Source organism: Brachycentrus maculatus, unplaced genomic scaffold (assembly GCF_059751285.1).
Source record: "Brachycentrus maculatus isolate JH-2025_06_01 unplaced genomic scaffold, ASM5975128v1 h1tg000245l, whole genome shotgun sequence".
Lineage (NCBI taxonomy): Eukaryota > Metazoa > Arthropoda > Insecta > Trichoptera > Brachycentridae > Brachycentrus > Brachycentrus maculatus.
Genome location: NW_028280996.1, coordinates 135,289 through 154,811, shown reverse-complemented (window position 1 = coordinate 154,811; position 19,523 = coordinate 135,289). Strand labels below are relative to the sequence as shown.

The window sequence follows — 19,523 nt, the reverse complement described above, 5'->3', positions numbered from 1 at the left end:
AATCACAAGCACAACACTAATCAAAACGGTAAAGTGTATATATGTAATGACAAATAATGGCACATCACCGTGAAACCTCTTTGTTTGTCGAATTTAATTATTAATATATGTGTTGTAAAATTAGTCATGTTTTGTACATATATGTAATTTTTATCACAATGTGGCCGCGCAATCAGGTGTTCGACTCAAGCTAACCTCGTAAAGAACAAGAAGCTGGAACAATGTGTGTAGATGTTTTCTCCAATGATGAAAGGTTGTGTAAGAGCTCTATGCGGACTCTCAAATTCAAGAAAATATTGTCTAATAGGGTATTTTCACTCGGGAGGAATATTGGATTGGACATACTTTAATTAAAAACGATTTTGCTAGATTTGCTTTTTGAAATGAGTAAAACATTTTAATGAATTGGCAAAATATTGCATAATTACTCATATGTATGGAAAGTTGGTAGCAATCATGTTAAAACTAGTGTGTACAATACAAATAAATTCTACAGAAACAGGTTCTCTGATTTACATTTTTTCAGGCAAAACAACTTATAACATATCGGACTTGGTGATGTTATGTAATACAGTACATATAAGTGTTTCTTGAAATTAAATACTTTGTATGTCCCTTATTTTTTCAATAATAAAAAAATCTAAATTGCCTGTTAGAGCACTACGCACAATATGGTGTGTATTAGTGGTCCCTAAGGTTTTGATTGATAAGTTCAGGGAGTTTAAAAAAAAATACAATAAATGATATTGGATAAGTTATTTTTTAAATTGAGTGCTACCTCCCTCGCCTTTCGGTTCTATATACATATGTACTATAATGAATTATTAATACAATAAAGATCTTTTGTATTTTTTATTATTCATACACGATGTACCATCTTTTGAGACTGGGAATGGACTTATTGTAGTTCTTATTCGAAAAGCTTTCTGGGACATTTGAGACCAGATTAATGATGAATAAGGTTTCACTATATTATAAGAAATAATAAGACATTTTTATTTATTTATAAAATGATTTATATTTCATAATGCCTCGAATTACTTTGACTTAATGGAATTTCTTTAAGTAGACAGGCCCGATACACTTCGTATGGAATTTCATTTTCATGTATCTTTTAAATAGGAATAGTTCATCAGACATGACGCATTGTTGTCACAGAATATCCAGCATAATTACGGACTAATGCATTCAATACAATATTACTTAATAACACAATAAAGCCTTAAAATTAGGAATCATTCTAATTGTTTAATCTGAAGGTTTCTCCGGTTCCACTTTTGCATTGGTGGCAGCTATGTCCATTTTATCCGAATCCGTGTGTTCATTTCTTTTCAATTCCTCGGTTCTTAAAAATTATAAAGAAAATATGTAAATAACGAGAGAGAAAATTATAATTGAGGTTATTAATTTGAAAAAAGCTTACTTTGCAGACTCCGTCTTTATCTTGAGTTCAGAATCCTCATACAAATTGGTGTGAATCACTGATTGTACTTTTATTTCAATATCCTTAAGTGCATTGAAAAATATTTTTGTGCACATCTGCAAAAAAGGATAACAATTATGAATGAGCAAAATATGATAAAAGTGAACTCTGGCACCTGTCATTGACTGTTCTTTCATGTGATTGACTGTTCTATATGATCCGCAGTAAAACCAAGTCAGACATTCCCACTTTAGGCAATATGTAATGGGAAAACGGTAAGTGTTTATTAAGGTGGAGACTGACCGGAGCATTTCGTCGTAACATAACATCTTAACATCGTAATATCTCTCGCGGCGACCATCAGCGAGCATCCGAAACTATGGATGGAGCACTCGGTTCGCTAACTGCCTGAATGCTTTCATCGTAACATGTTACGTTACGACGAAAAGCTCCCGTCAGTCTTCACCCTAAGGTGTTAGTTGGCAACATTGCGGATGTTACGAGTCTTCCAGATTTTCTTGTAGATTACTTGCATAATCAGCTACCCCAGTACATAATGAGCGGCAAGGACAAAAGTGTTTTTGTGAAAAACACATCCACGTGAATTATATTTACACAGCAAAAATGTCTGTATTTTTATGATTGAACTTTATTGTTTATGTTATAAAAGTCAATCAATTGATCACTTTTCTGTATTAGTCATATTTCCAGGTCAGTTCGGTATTTTGTTTCAATGTATAACGGTGATTAACCACTTAACTGTCAAATTTTGGCGAGAATATTTTCCGGTGCAAGAAATCGTCACCAACAAATCAAAACAAGACTGCCTCCTGGACACTGCTCGGGTTAGTCCATAAAAAAAATACATATTTAAATATATTTGGCTCAAGCAAATCAATACCAGAAGTAAGAATACGATTTTCCCGAGCAGCACTAGGACTCATCATTACAATGCAAACTCCTCGCCAGAGTAACGCTCGGGCTAAACTGGGAACTGGTCAAAGGAAGTAAAAATTCTCGGGGTTGGTAGAAAAGACACTTTCTCCTTTTAGAATGACTTATCAATGAGACACACAAAATTTAAACTTACCGAACTTTTAGTCAGTTGCGATTGTGCCTCTAATAATTTAGACTTGCTCTCGCTCAAGTCAGAGTTGAGTGTGCTGGTGACCTGAGCCGATTTGTTTTGTTTCTCTATCAGTTTAGAATTCTCAGCCTTGAGTTCTACGAGTCGTGTCTCCGTATCGAGACGAGCCTGTTCACTCCTCTTCAACTGGTTCAGTAGTTTCTCAACGTCCAGGAGGCTGCCCTTATAACACACCATAGGATCTAGGAAATGCGATATACAACGTTAACACTTTCTTTGCGGTCTACATGAATAGGCGATTTGATTAACAAGGTTTGAATAAGCTAAAATAGTTGAATCGAAATTTATGAATCATATAAACCTATGTAAATTTCCCCCATCCTTACATCACTCGGGTTTTCACACAAATTTTTAATCATCTGCTCTGAACTTACTATCATTTTCTTCGATTTTGGCCTTTTTCTTGGGTGGTTCGGATGTATAACTTTGTGCCACTTCATCCTTGAACACGGGTAAAAGTCTTTTATTTCCGGCGGCTAATTCCGACAAGTCTGTATCTTGCATTTCTATCGGTACTTCAGGTACTTTCTCCACTTCCATCGCTTCTTCATCTTTAGGCTTGTCGGTGAGATTTCTGGAAAATAAACCGAGGATAAAATAGTGGAAGAGCACTCGTTTCCAATATACACATTGAACTAGCTAACACATTATTTCCGGGAAACGCTTAAAAGCGTCTTTTACATCCTACATATTGGTAGAGTGGGAAACACTTATAAGCGTCATACTTTTGGTAGAGCGCGAGACGCCAAAAAACATTGTACAGATCGGAATATTGAAGAAAAAAATATAAATTTGCATTTATGTTGTTTTCGCCCAACAACAATGCATTAAGAAAATATAAAAATGTATTTTTAATATTAATTTTTTTCAGAATTTTTCCCCATAAACACATTCTTGTAAAATTATTAAGATTTACTTGATCTTCTTCAAATAAACAACTTAAATGATCTGAAAATATGTATTATAAATTCCATTGTTTATAAGGATGGTTGCTTTATTTGATTATGACCATTTTACCTGTAATAGAAAGAGTCCCGGGTGACCACTTTGGCGACGAGTCTCCGTACTTGGGCTCTGGAAAGGTTCAGGCCGAGGGTGTAGAGCAGCTCCTCTATGTCCTTCTCGAAGATGTAGCCGCAGTGGGTGGTGTCAAAGTACACGAAGGACAGCAGCAGCGGGGCATCCTTGGTGACCAGCTTCAGTTTTTCCTTCCTCTCCTTTCTGTCACTGGCAATGGACTTCTTGTCCATGCTGTTCTCATCTTCACCCACCGGCGTCCCTTCCTGTTGATTCAATCAATTTCAAAGATGAAGTTGTCTCTACAATTCCAACACTATAGTTATGAGTAAAAAGTAAATTGTCTGCCTCCGTAGTGTAATCGTCAGCACGCTCGGCTGCCGTACTGGAGGTCCCAGGTTCGATTCCCAGGGGGGATCAAATAAATATAAGTGACCTTTTTACTCTAATACAACCCTGGACTGGTACCTGAAGCGGAGGGCTGATCACCTTGCCTTCGTGCAATTAACGATCAAGTTAACACTGCATCACTACGATATAGTGCCCTATGCACCATTGGGCGCGAATAAGGGTTAAAAAAGAAAAAAAAAAGAAAAAAAGTAAATTTAAAAAAAGCAATAAAATTCAAGCAGTCCCTAATATCTATGATCTGACATTTATAGATATCCGAGAAGTCCACAACACTAAATATATACACAACACTTTGATTGTCATAAACTTGATTTTGTAGTTCAAATTCTAGTAATTTATTATTCTTTAGTAATCCAACATGATTGGTCGCCTATTTTCTTAACCTTTCCGGGAGCATTGTAATTGATGTTCGACTTTCTCTTGGGAGTGGGTTCTTTTAACATAGATTTTTTTTCATGTAATCTATGTATTACGAAGATAGAAATTATGTAAAAAAAACAAAAAAACACCTTGTTGAAATATTTTAAAATTATTGATGTTCGACTTTCTCTTAGGAGTGGGTTCATTCAACATAGAATTTTTTTTCACGCAATCTATGTATTATGACGATAGATATTATGTAAAAAAAAAAAAAAAATACATTGTTGAAATATTTTTTAATTACGACATAATTATATCCACAGACATAATTGCTATACAAGTTACATCATAACAACTAACAGACGGATGTCAGCATTCATTACCCCTTTCCAGTCCCCCAAAATTAAAAAAAAAATCTAGGTAGATAGTTACATTTATATTGGAAAAAAATCTTTTGTCCTCTGCTCCACATACTGTTATAATAGATACGAGTGACAAAAAATGTAAGCTTAGAATTCAAATAAATAATACTAATGATGAAAAAAATGTCAAATAACATCACACATGGGACCTAAAATGTAAGCTTAGAACTCAAATAAATAGTACTAATGATGAAAAAAATGTCAAATAACATCACACATGGGACCTAAGAGGAAAAAATCCATGTCGAAAGAGATTCGACATTGGACCAGTAAGGGTTAACGTCGATACTCCTTTGAGGAAAATTCACACCAACGTTCATTTACGTTCATACTCCCGGCAAGGTTAAACGACCCCATATTTCACGAATTGAAAATTTGTTACTCAGATGAAATATAATTGAAGTTTTACCCTCTTGTCATCTCTCTTCTTGTCGACCTTTTTATCATCTTCGGGCTTCTTATCCGTTTCCTTGCTTTCCCCCCTCTTCTTTGTATCTCCATCTTTCTCCTTCTTCTCGTCTTTATCTTTCTTTTCCTCCTTAGGTTTATCGGGCAGCACATAGAGGGCCTTGTAGATGTTGAATCCGAAATCTCGCATCAACATTTCGTTGAAAAGTTCCGCAAACAATGAAACCTTACAAAACACAAGTCTTTATTACAATTATTACATAGAGTCGTACATGCATTTTATGAAAGTAGTGTTATATAAATTACATAAAAGTATTAACACATTGTAGTCGGGCACTTCGAACAATAGACTCTAGCTTATATCGGGCATTTTTCGCGATTAGCGCAAAAATATATCGCTTTCTTAAAATTGACACAATTTCTAAACCAAATAATATTTTCGATTGAAATTTTCAAAGAAATCATAAATGACATTTGATCATCAAAAACAAATTATAATCATAATTTTTAATTAAGTATTCCGTATTTCACAATTTTAGAAGCATTGTAAACTCTAAAAAATAGTCTTCCCCTCCGAGGTATCATTCCCTATACAATGCTAATATATTTAAATAATAAAATACCAAAGAGTAAACAAAACAGTGCGAGCGGTATGAAAATTAGTCCAATACGTGAAATAACTCAAACTAAACTGGAGATTGAGATTGCATAAAAACATTAGAATTCTGGCGATGCCTTTACAAGCGACACACTAGCCAATCCGGACAAGGCATCTCAAATAACTTCAACAGACTGTCGCCTAGCACCCAGGTAGCAGATTACCTTTCAAGACGTTTTATTTCACGCTGATAACAAACCCGTATATTGCCGTTTCCCGCCGATAACCGACAGTCGACAAAAACGGCATTTGCCGTGTCCCGCAGTTGACCGACAGTCCGCAAAAACGGCAAATGCCGTGTCCCGACGACAACGTGTTAATATCTAAATTATAAATTTTTCCAACTTTTTATAATGAGTACAAAAATATTCTCACTTTTTTTTGTTATTTAAATTTTATGTATTTGATAATTATGGCGGTATAAACAAAAACTAAATTAAGGTTATTTGTGTCCAGTTTTTACCCTATATATGAAACGCCATAAATCATAACAATTACCTTAAACTATCCGAGTTTGGTAAAAAAAAAAAGGGACAATAAGTCTTGATTTTGGTATTTTTGTTTGCGGGAAACGCTTAAAGTGTATTTTACGTACTGTTGGTAGAGAGCAGGAGACGCTTATAAGCGTTCTATTTGCTTACTTTTGGTAGAATGTGAGTTGCCAAAAAACATTATACAGATCGGAATTGGGTTTGTTTTCGAATGGTGAAAAAAGGAAGGAATGCAAAGCTGAGACAAGCATTATCGATAAAATTTAGAAAGGTGTGTTGAGATGGTTTGGACATGTAGAAAGAATGAGTGAGGAAAGAACGGTAAAACAAATTTATGAGGCGACTGTAATTGGAAAAAGGAGCAGAGTAAGACCGAGAAAAACTTGGCACGATCAAGTATGCCAAATACTTGAAAGTGGTCAGGTTAGGAGTCGAAACAATCGGCGGGTATGTATGAGGAGATGCATGAACGTGGAAGAGGCGAAGAATGTTTGCAAGGACAAGGAGTGGTGTGGCGTTCTATTCTCTCTGCCTACCCCTGCGGTAAAGCGGCGTGATGGTTAGTTAGTTTTTTATTGTGTTTAATATACTGTGGGTCGGGCAGCAGACTGTCTGAGCATAATTAGAGTCAGGGTTGATGAATAAACTGCCCAACAACAATGTGTTAACATCGATTTAAACAGAAATAACATAATCTTAAAATGGAGTGTGTTCTTCGCACATTGCTGGAGATGTGACTAACCTCGAAGGAATGCTCTTTAGAATCCTCCTGCCTGTAGTCCAGGAGAAGGGAGAGGGTCATGACGGTGCAGTCGAACTTGCCCGACTTGGCGGTGCGGGAGGGGTGCACCAAGAGGTGGGGGGACTCCGGGATGGAAGCCACAGCCTTCTTTATTTGCTTTTCCTTCTCCAGCAACTTCTGCTTATCTTCATCCTGCGTAAACCAAAGCATTGCAATCTTAATATAGGAGTGAGAAACATCGAAAAACTGTTAAGTTACAACTAAACGTTTTATTTTTTTTATTTTTATATTTTTATTTATTTTGCAGTCACCCAGTGAAAGGATGTTTCTGCCAGTGTCAAGTATTATGTTTATTTACAAACAAAATAATAACAATTAGTACAAAATTTCATAGTTTAAATGCATTTAGCTTTATCATTTTAGAAATATGACTGCAATTCTAGAATTAGGTTCAGTGGGGGGAGATGGATTCCTGTCTGTGTTAAGCTATTTAGAAAGTTCTCCTTCTCTGTTGTGAGCGGATACACATTATCTAGAATGATGTAAAATCAAGACTAATTTATGTTGAGTAATATTGTCTGTCTCCGAGTTGTAATGGTTAGTGTGTTTAGCAACCGTGCTGGTCCCGAGTTTGATTCCCAGGGGGGATGAAAATGAATATAAGTGATTTTACAGTCTAATATTTATTTAATATTATCCTGGACTGGCCACTGAAGCAGAGGAGTGTAATGGACCTGCTATTCGCCTTAGAATTTAGTACATAAATATCCCATAGACTGATAACCGACATAATATTGATTCTATAACAGGTCGAATTCCACTTGTAGCTACGTGCAAGTCATCTTGTGACCATGTTTAATTAGTATCCTTATCAATCTATGGATAGATATATAAACCTGCCACCCACTGTAACACCAGGGACAGTTAAAGACAGTTATCTAAAAGCGATTCACGCCACTCGTTACGGTAGTCAAAAGTTGCAAGCTTACGCAATATCAACTTTGAATAATAAAGTTATTCGTTGCATCCAGTGCGTATTATTGACGCGAGTCCCCCTTCCATTCCTGACAATAGGACCTCAGCGTTCTGGAATTGGTCCCATAGCGCTCCCGTTGCGGACCAATACAGGAGTGATCACCTTCATATAAGTAACGACCAAGATAATGCGTCAATATGATGCAGTGCCCTATGCACAATTCGGTGCGGATAAGGGTTGGAAGAAGAATAATAAAAATTAAAAATAAATAAGTCATGTGAAATGCGGGAAATCAAAAAAACAAACTTATTACTGAATACAATATATTTATGATAGTAAGGGCGTTTGTGCGCTACACTGAATTTTACCGTCCGGCAGTCCGGTTTTGAAAATGAATGCGACTACTACAGTTAAGCTTGATCAAATTTACCAGCAACGTGTTTTTTTTTTAAAGGAATAACCCGCAATGCGTCTATTTTAGATGCTTGTTTGCAGATAGGATAGTAAGGAAAGGGAAGGTAAATGTGAAAAATACATCACAAACACAAAGACCAATTGAAAATAAATCTTTCTTGAATTAATTTTGCAATTGGCGGGAATCTAACCCGCGACGCCAGTTTCGCAGCCGAGCGTCTACCCAACTAGCACCTGTCGACCTTTCACGCACCGATCCGAAGAAAGATGAACCAAAGCACAAGCCAATCATCGTTTTAAAACGCTAACTGATGTGCCGGAGGGTAAAATTCCGTGTAGTGCACAAACGCCCTAAAACAATGTTACCTTGAGTTCTTCCGCTACAATGGGCTCATCTTCTATAGTGATGACCTCGCCGAATTCAGTATCCCCGTCTTCTTCCACTTCCAGTTCCACCCCGGACATATCTTTGGCCTCTTCCCTCGCCAGGACCTTCGTCATCCGAGCTATCAGTTGAGACTTGAGACCTGATGTAATCATTTGAGTGAATATTAAAGAGATGTAAATTATTTACAACATTTTGAGTGTGTCCAAATACTTGTTCACAAAATCTGGATTATCTCCAATTACAGGAGTTAATTTTAAATTATTTTTACATCTCACCAATAGATGTCTCTAGTGAAGTTCTAGTGATTCAAGTACAAGGTTTCTAAATTGGTTCATATATATAGAACTTCCAAGAATTTGAGTAGTGTGGTTGTCAATAATGGGTAGAATTGGTGAATGTTACACGTGTGCAAGATGGCCACTTAAACCAGCCAATGACGGTCATCAGCCCTGTAAATGCCCAGACTTCCATATTCTTCTTCATCTTTGATGAGATGTCAAAAAATAATATGAGAAATGAATACATGAATACAGCCATTGCTGTTAAATTGTTAGTGTTTTTTTATTACATATTAGGGAAACAGAAAAAATCACTCAGTGCCAGGTCTGGACTATTCGGTGGCTATGTGAAAATCCCTTAAGCCAATTCCCTCCCTCAGCTGTGGTATCTGGTGGTATCCTCTAGTGATAGTAACCACTCTAGTCATACGAACATATATGATACGTATGCTATATTATCGCCTGAACACAACAACCCATATCCCGTGTATTCAGGTACAAATTTTTTTTACCACAGAAACGTTGGTGATATGTCATATTGTTCTTCGAACATCAATACGTCTTACGGCGCATTTAGTTTTTCCACACAAATAATCGCCGACTACCTTATTTGCAGAATATGTCAAGATCATGTTGATTGATATATTACATTCAATATAAAATGCATTAGTGAAAATATTCAATACAATATTATTACAAACAAATTTATCTGATAACATCTTATGTTGAGAACCAAAGGCCATAAAAATGGTCATAGATGGGATAATTGTTTGAAAATTTTGTCTGGTGAATTGTTAAGTATTTTTATATGAGAAATCTTATGAAAAAAACCCAATGATTTTTTACCCACTTTTTTAATAACAACCCAAAAGTAGGCTGGTTACTACCCCTTTTTTTTCAGCAAAATTCCCTGAGATTCCCAGAAAACTGTAACCATGACCTTCCAAGCTGATGGTGTAGAATTTTTTTAGTGCTGTGTGCTAATTCAGTGACAATTCATGGACATCTGCTTACTTTCATGGTCAAAGTGATAAACCCAATAAAATCACACAAATTGAAATGTAGGGATGTGTTGAAATAAATTCATGTTAACTGTTGACAATAATATTAATAATGTGACATACAAAAAAAATAATTAAGTAACATGTAAATAACAATGTAATTGATTATAATGATTTACGATAGGTAAAAATATCAATTGTTAATTTTTGCTTCTTTTTATAATTATTTTTCAAATCAGGGCTTTTAAAAATAAAAATAAAACCGCTAGAGGAACCGAAAGTTTGTATGTTTTTAGAATTAGGGGAAAATTAAATGTTGTGAACAAAATGAAAGTAATTGTTGTTCTGAATTGTAATTCGACATTTTCAAAGATTTTAAAGAAAACAAAAAATGCAAAAAGCTCAAAGCCAGTGGTATGATGGAAAATGAGTAAAATTTTCATCAAAAATACATACCTTTGTTGCTTATATTCCTAGCCCATAGTTCCCTTTTGAGATCTTGCACGGACATGACTTTAGGGTCGAGTTCAGAGTACGGTGTGGGCTCTTTCTTGCCAACTTCCGGTACGACAGTTTTTTCCGCCTGAAAACACAAAAAGCGTTGAGAATAGGGCCCGAAGAGAGAGAGACGGTAAAATCATCAAATTCTGCATAAACTGTGGGTTAAGCCAACAAGCGCGAGTTCATTCACAACAGTAAAGAATATAAAAATAAGGTATGATTGGGGGGGCGAAGCGGGTTGAGTAGTTTCTGCCTGCTTGATGCGAGTATGTGGGTGGGCCGGTCCTCGTAAACTGGTCCTGGGAGGTGAATACAAACAGTGAAGGTCAGTGCCTGGTCCGGCGGCGGCTTGGCGGCGGTGTAGAGCGGGCGCAGCGCGTCCCACTCCAGGCGGGTTGGCAGGCAGCTCCACACATCGGGAACATATACCACCACGGTCTCTACGCGCGCCGGCACCACGCGCCCGCGCCGCACGCTCTCCCCGCGCCGGTAGTAGAGCTCCACAAAGCGGTACCTGCGTGATGGGGAAGCAACAATCATTACTGCCGGGCCGCGCCAACACCACTCACTATCCCTACATCGCTACTCTACGACACCGCACCACGTCGGACATAGCCGCAATACCGCTCGTGAAACAGCCCTTACGGCCAACGTTCCCGTAACTCGTGCCGGTACACATTTAGCCGACTGTAATAAACAGATGCTGTAACAAGCTTCCGGGGCGTGCTCTAAGGGGAGCCCCTTTGTGTTCGCTGCCGGATCGCAGCCACCAGTTTTAAACGCGCCCTCAAACCAGCTCGCACACTATTCAATTTGGTTACAGTATCCGCAACATTTAAGTCACAGTTTGCTACACGAGTATCCGCTTTTAGAAAAACAGAAGCGTATCTACAAAAAAAAATTATGACAGATTATGACAATCAATGATCGAAGAAAACACTATTAAACTATTGATGTAGTATCCCCTTATCACAAATAAACATACTTCAGCGCACATCCAAAGTTATATTTCGGCTAATCTGCATAAAGATCCTTTAATTAAATAACAACATTAATTAAAATAAAATTCAGCCTCCATTATAATTATTTTCCAACTAAAATTTCGGAATTCCGTCGCGACATTCAGAATTTCATGACTATCTAATAAATTTAAAATGTCATTAATCGATTCGGCAGTTACTTTGTGGTAAAATCTATCCATTTTTAATACAAGTTTTACCAAGTAAACACCACTATTTATTAAAATCTACTGTGTTTCTACACATGTTTTGATGTATTCCACATGAAACATTGAAAATGATGCGGAATGCATCGAAACACATGTCACAATAGATTTTAAGAAATAAAGGGTATTTACTAAGTAAAACTGGTGACTGGAATCTAATTAAAAGAACGAATAGTAATAAGACACAGTGTAAAAGGAGAAAGGTCCTTACCATTGGGTGCAGTTAGACAAGTCTATTCCGGTATGCGCTTTACAAGTCCTGATGGCAGTTTTGATAAGGACTGTGGGATCCGACTCGGGGTTGGCTCCGTCCATAGAAGGACTCCACGGCCCGCCTATGGCCATTGTCTCGTTCTTCCCTCTCAGCCCGACTAGGAAGTTGATCAGTCTAGTCGGGTGAATGAATTCCCTCTCGTATTGGTCTTTGGTCTTCTCCTCGGTAGTGAGGGCGCAGCATTTGCGATACACTTCTTCCAGAGTGGGCATACTCAATAACATAACCTACAACAAAATTAAATACATTTAACACATTGTTATCGGGACACGTATAAAAACGATTTTTTCCTACTTTTGCGTAGGAAGCGGGAGACATATAAATATATAAAGTTTTTAATCATTTTGTTAGTTGTTAGCGGGACACATATCGCTAACTCCTTTCAAGAACGTCATAAATCAAAAATTGTCAATTTTCAGTTGTGCATGTTTTCGGGATGCCCAGAAAATGTACTATATCCCAGAAAAAGAGGCATATTTTTAACGTTATATTTACCCGCTGCAGACGATTTACAAACAAATTAATAATTTTTGCAAAATATGTAACGCTCCTGGTACTAACTAGCGCACAGATCATCCCGACAACACGAGCGAGATATTTTTTTTATGACAATAGTTCCAGGAGGATATAATTATTTTCTCTATAACTTACTTTGGCACTAAATAAGTAGTCCACATCAGTCGGCTCCAACACCGTGTCGTTGACTATGGGGTTGTCAACCTCCTTGGGCATGACGTGAAAGTAGCAGGGCTTGTTCAGGGAGAAGGGGGAGTTGGGGGGGAAGGCGTCGATCCACCGGAATTGGGTGTTGAAGAAGTCTGACGGGATGTACAGGTTTACGTAGCGTCGCCTTATTTCCAACACATCCGCTTCAGGTCTGAAATGATACATGTATTAATTAAGACAAATTGTCGCTGCATATGTAATAAAAAAATTTGATAAAAAATAATTAATATACAGTATGTAAAAAAAAAGGAGTGATTAAAGCTACACTGAATTACATATATCGCTCACTCCTTTCAAGAACGTCATAAATAAAAAAAACTTGATTATTCATGAGAATGTTTTTAAGTTGAAAAATATAATACAATGTATTAAAAATAAATATCAAGCCACTTATTGAACTTTTTACTGTGCAACTGATCTTTTTAGTTAAAACCTGAACGTTTTTTTTCCACTTGAAAAATATTAAGAATATTTAAAAAAATAATTAAACAATTCCTTTTCTTCAAAATGCAAAAACAACACTTTCTGCCCTGTAGCGGGTAAATATTAAGTTAAAAATATGACGCTTTTGCTGGGATATAGTACATTTTCTGGGCATTCCAAAAACATGCACAACTGAAAATCGACAATTTTTTATTTATGACATACTTGAAAAGAGTGAGCGATATGTATGTATACTATACGCAGATATATTCAGAAAGAATCTTACATACAACATTTTGAGTGTGTCCAAATACTTGCTTACAAATCAGGATTATCTCCAATTAAGAGTTATTTTTTTTTTAAAATTTGACATCTCAATATAGATAGATGAAGAATAACATGGAGGTCTGGGCATTCACTGGGCATAAGCTGGTTTAAGTGATCACTTTACACACATGTAACATTCACCAATTCAACCCATGATTGTCACACTACTCAATCACACTACTCAAAGAGCCGGAGACACTTATAAGCATTCTATTTGCTTACTTTTAGTGGAGCGCTAGTCGCCAAAAAACATTTTACAGATCGGAGTTCGATTTGTGGTTACTTGTGGTTAGTATGCAACCTTAATTAGTATACTAAATAGTCGGGGTTAATGAAAAAATCGCCCAACAACATTTTTTTACTGAAATGCGGAATGCAATAAGAAAATATATATTTTGGAAAGACTCACATATCGAGCGCTATTTTAGGAACTTGAACCAAATATCTGGCGACTGGTCTTGTCCTTTTCCTTTGCTTGGAAGGACTGCGGGTCTTCTCTTTCTCCTCACTCGCCGGAGTTTTCTCCGCAACAGATTTATCTTTATCTCGATCATTGCGTTTCCTGTTGCGGTCAACATCATCGTCAACCTGAAATTCAATTATTATACACATTCTATTATAAAATATAGAAAACTTGCGTGCGACCTATCATGACAAATGGAATTGAAAGCAGAGCGAATACCAGTAAAAAAAAACGCGTTTAGTGTCAGAAATGAAGACTCTAAGAAGCATATCTGGCAAAAGTCTACAAGACAGAATAAGGAACAACAGGATAAGGGAAACATACGAGATTGAAGACATCGTTAGATGGGGAAGGAAACAAAGGAGACGGTACACGCATGTGAAGAGAATGGAACCATCCAGACTCCCCCACATCAAGTATGAATACAACAAACATTGTTTTCATAATTCTGTAGAAAAAAAGGTGTTTTTTTTCTGTTTCTCGGAAAATAACCCGTGGGTGAGATTGTTAAATATTGATACCTAAAACCCGACTATCAAAATACAGTCGCAAGAAGATAGAAACAAGATTATAATGGAAGCAGGTTACCTTTCTAGAAGTATTGGTTCTCGGTCTTCCTCGATCTACCCGCGGAGACTGTTTCCTGTCCCTGTTCCCTCGGGGTATGTTGGAGAAACTTCCATTGTGAGCGTCACTGGGTGGAGGAACAGCGTTGTAACCACTGTTGGTCATGCCGAAGGTCTTCTTCCCTGTATCTCTCGAAGCAGGAGCACCCTTGGTGGACAAGACTTGTATGCGGGTAGCGTTCCATTTAAATGGCATGTTACTGTTGAACGACGCTTCAACGAGAACTCTGTCGCCGACAGTCGGATGAGACCCTTTAACGCACGCACTGGTTTGAAAAAATACATCTTCATCCACAAAACCGAAATCATTGTGCGCTTTTGTTACAGTGCCCGTAAATACTCTTTGCTTAGGAGAATTATTATTTGACCCTTGGCTCTGATTCACGGCCGCGTGGTTGCTGAAAGCATTGGGATTCAAAGCCCTGGGAGTAGGGTAACTGACTACTTGCTGCGAAAACATTTGCCCTTGGTTGAGAGAAGACATTCCCACGGTGTTTGACTGCATCTGCATTCCCAATGCCATATTTTGTTGTGACAAAAGGTTGGGCTGGTAAACAGATTGAGATTGTTGGTACTGCATCATTCCGGGTTGCGACAGGCCGCTGATTGTGTTTTGACCCAATATTTGTTGCTGTTGTTGCATACCGGGTATCGCCTGAGCTGCCGAATTCCTGGCCCACGGTGGATTTTTTGGAGTACCATACTGCTGCATGTTACTCATCGTTAAGTTTGATAAAATTATCTGGAGGTTATTTCAATATTACAATGATTTAATCCTAATTGATATAAAAGCCACAAAACAAAAACCGGCAAATGTCTAGTACCGAAAAACAAGCGATTACGAAATAAAATGGCGGTTTCCGGATCAAGGACACATATTTGGCTAAGTAAGTACTTCATTTTATGTTGGTACCTGTCTATAAAAATTCTGTTATTTTTTGCATCAATTTGTAACAAACGCGCTCGGTGTAATTATCAAAAATGATAAATTGGGTTTGAACATTTTTTTCTCTACAAATATTTGTTTGTTTGTGACTACCGATATTTTTTCTTCTGTTTTATGTATCAATTTCTTTCAATATTACTCTTACGTAGATATACTTAGAATAAATTAAATTAAAATAAATTTAAAAAAAAAGAAAAACAAATTCATTCGACAATCATTCGAAGAAATTGGTAACCATGTGTTGAATAATTAAACGAAGATATTGGTTAAATTTAATAATGATTTAATAATAACAAAAAAAATAGATTTCAATTTGTCCTCTAAAGCAAATTTTAGTGTTTTTTTTATCCTCGAATACTCTTATTTATTTTTAATCACGATTATTTAAATATCTTTATATGATAAATTTATAAATTAAAGTAAAACTAAAAGTTACAATGTCTACAAATTGTGACAACGGATAAAACAAAAAATATCGTTTTAAAAATTGTAAAGGTCGCCAAGAAACTGGATGACTACGAAATTATGTTGTGATAGTCAAATAATGGTATGAATACATTATACATACATAATAAATAACTTTAATATTATATAACTTAGAATTTGAATATCAGAAATGGTAACACAGTAGTCATATGTTTATTTCTCGATTACGTGAAAACGCGCAACAGGTCAACAATAATTAAATAAATAATATTTAGTAGTACCTCTATGCTAAAAATTATTTTCTTCCTGAATCTCAAAATATACGTGTAATATTTTGGTGAAAAATAATATTACAAAAGGACATAACATTTATTCGAGAAGCAGTAAGTATTGTATACATTTCTTTTTTTTTTAAACGACCAACTTATTGATTTATTTATTGGGGGGGGGGGGGGGGGGAATCTGTATATAAATTATTTGAATGAATATAAATTACATACATAAAAAAAGCTTTATGCTACGATTATAGGACGACACGTTTTATATTATATTATATAATATAGCGAGTATATTTAAAAGTAATACACATTTTATTTTAAAAAATCAAATCATGTCTTCCTGTTATATTTATGTAGTACTTACTTTCACAGTCCATTATACTTGCTATTGAAATCGGTATTATTTATACCTTTATAGCAAATATCAATCAGTGATATTGATAATACCCCAGATACGTATTATATAAGAATTTAAAAAATACGTTTCTTATGTCAGCATGTATAAAATCATTATTTTTGTGAGCATTTTTTAATTGTGTTTTTGAATTAGCCGCCGTTGTTTGTAAACTTTATTTGTAAAGCGTCATCTCTTATTTGATTTCCGTAGTTCCAGTTTTCCATTTCCTGTGCCATGGCCTTAGCAGTTCTCGCCCGACAAGCGCGTTCCATATCTTCCCAGAGTGCGGCCGCCATTGTTACCGGCAACCGGTATACTTTCAGTGTCAATACATTTCGCGAATTTGCTACTAAGATGGCTTTGCCCCGAGTGTTTTTCGACATGACAGCTGACGGCCAGCCTGTCGGAAGGATCGTAATGGAGGTAATTCGATAGATATATTATTTTCAGTGTACTCTGTCAAAAACCGATTCGCCCATTCAATTCGCACGCTGGTCGATGTATCCCATCCTTACTATGCTAATTAATCTCGAGAGAATTTGTAACCGTAATCTACATCTTTTTCTTATTTTGTACGTTTTTTAAATGAAAGTCACGTAATGATACGGCGATTTTAAAATATCATCCACGTGCGGCGAGCGCCAGAATATTTTCGTTGTAAAACTGCTATTCATACCGATTGGATGACCAACCGGCTTATGCTACATACTGCAGTTTAAAAAAATATATTGTTTACGGAGACGTTTGAATCGATATGTAAATGTTTTGTGGTGTTGTGTATGACGATTTTTTAAATTTTTGTTCCTTTTGTTACCAGTTGCGCGCGGACGTGGTGCCCAAGACAGCGGAAAACTTCCGCGCCCTGTGCACGGGGGAGAAGGGCTTCGGCTACAAGGGCTCGACCTTCCACCGCGTCATCCCCAACTTCATGTGCCAGGGAGGTGACTTCACCAACCACAACGGCACCGGCGGCAAGTCCATCTACGGCGAGAAGTTCGAGGACGAGAACTTCAAGCTGAAGCACACCGGGCCCGGGATCATGTCCATGGCCAACGCCGGCGCCAACACCAACGGATCGCAGTTCTTCATCACGACCGCCAAGACGACCTGGCTGGACAAGAAGCACGTCGTGTTCGGGGAAGTGGTGGAAGGAATGGACGTCGTGAAGAAGATCGAGTCCTACGGCACGCAGCCCGGCAGGACGACCAAGAAAATCGTCGTCGCCGACTCCGGTCAACTTAACTAATTTTAATCTACCAAAAATATAAGTATACATAACACCACGAATACCTTCCTTTGTTTTTATAACATCGCGTATGAAGAATGTTTTAACGCATTTATATTATTTTTGCCTTACGTCATTCCATTCTCATGTAGCGAGGTACCCCATTTTTAAGAATGTTCAATAATATAGTAATAAACGAGTTTGCAATTTTGAATGTTCTCTTCCTTATAAAATAAAGAAACAAAGTCAACTTGGGCGTTTTTATTTATATTGTGTTGGTGTAGTCCTTATTTGCAGTGGACGTGAGTGTGCGATAAAAAAACTCGCTTTGCGAGTTTGTATGGCGATGGATGTTTATAGCGCGTGTGAATATGTATGATGACGCGTGCATACGGAGTGTAGTTTGTACTAGGATTTGATTTGCATGCATTAGATTCCTAATTAAATGGTAGCCGTTCAACGATTTATTTATGTCTGTGTTGGTAGTAATCTAATATGGACGTTATGACGCTCGCGATAAGTACGTTTTTCCTGTGCACTTTAGCTAAATGGCCATTGTGGATGTGTGTGTTAGGTGTGGAGTGTGGAAAATTCCGATAGATTGAACCTGTTCCTGAAGCTAACGCCATCTCTTGCGGAGGGAAGCGACAAACTGGTTTATTTGGATGGAAATGGTTTGCGTCCAAGATAAGTTATTCACAGATGTCCCTGCTGGTAACGTTACAAATTTGGTACCTTTCGTTGATATTTTTTTGCAGTGCTACCGACTGTTCGTGGGATAAAAAAAAATAAAACGAAATTTTAAGGATGTTTAACCTCTGTAAAAGTAGCCGATAAAAATACATAAAGTTAGTGTTTATATTTTTGCTACTGGGGTAAACACGCAACCCAGTTTATGTGAAGACAGATAATTCGGATTCTACAATTTATACCCATACATATATTTGACATGAATCACCAGATTTTTCATTGTAGGGGGTTCAACGTTTTATGTTCTACTATTACAAATATTTATCAAAAAGATCTAAATCAATTGATAAGTTGTTAATTATAATTTTTATAAACGGTTAGCCATGGATAGCTACATGAACAACCCCAGTTACCATCATTTTCTTGTTTCTTGAGATTTTGTATTTATTTTGTATTGTATCAGTATGGTTTGATTTTGTACAATTGTTTTGTGGTCCTCCGTACAAAAAAACGAGCAGAAATGTTTTAATTTGTTTTTTTTTTACTCTTAACCATTTACCCATTCTCTTATTTTGCCTTTGGTCCATTTTTTGTTCGCCCTCTTACCTTCTCCGGCAATAAATTAAAAATAATATTGTACGGAAGTGTTCATTTCGACTTAGTTGCCTTCGTTAGTAATATACAGTAAACCCCCCACAATGTTTAGTTTGGTACATCATTTTTGGAGGGAACGTTAAAGGGGGGTTAAGTTTGAAATTGTATTTTTTATATTTTCACCAACTTTATGACTAAAATGACTCATTATTTTGTTGAAATACAATTTAAAAACATTTAGCACCTATAACGTTCGCTCCGATAAC

The 19,523-nt window shown here is 36.7% G+C and overlaps 2 protein-coding genes across 2 annotated transcripts; one reads left to right on the top strand and one right to left on the bottom strand.

Moving 5' to 3' along the window:
• Nucleotides 1-992: 992 nt before the first annotated feature.
• Nucleotides 993-15,543, bottom strand: LOC148306277 (cell division cycle and apoptosis regulator protein 1-like). The gene is made up of 14 exons (XM_088265356.1): nt 14,664-15,543; nt 14,022-14,200; nt 12,788-13,013; nt 12,074-12,363; nt 10,971-11,151; nt 10,593-10,719; nt 8,836-8,996; nt 7,080-7,271; nt 5,190-5,414; nt 3,588-3,853; nt 2,945-3,144; nt 2,514-2,752; nt 1,424-1,539; nt 993-1,345 (listed from the first exon to the last, which is right to left on the bottom strand). Exons 1-14 carry the CDS (start codon nt 15,420-15,422, stop codon nt 1,249-1,251), a joined length of 3,258 nt encoding a protein of 1,085 aa, XP_088121482.1. The 5' UTR covers nt 15,423-15,543; the 3' UTR covers nt 993-1,248.
• A 1,434-nt stretch (nt 15,544-16,977) lies between these two features.
• LOC148306276 (peptidyl-prolyl cis-trans isomerase) lies at nt 16,978-18,223 on the top strand. The gene is made up of 2 exons (XM_088265354.1): nt 16,978-17,171; nt 17,566-18,223. Exons 1-2 carry the CDS (start codon nt 16,983-16,985, stop codon nt 17,992-17,994), a joined length of 618 nt encoding a protein of 205 aa, XP_088121480.1. The 5' UTR covers nt 16,978-16,982; the 3' UTR covers nt 17,995-18,223.
• Nucleotides 18,224-19,523: the final 1,300 nt, after the last annotated feature.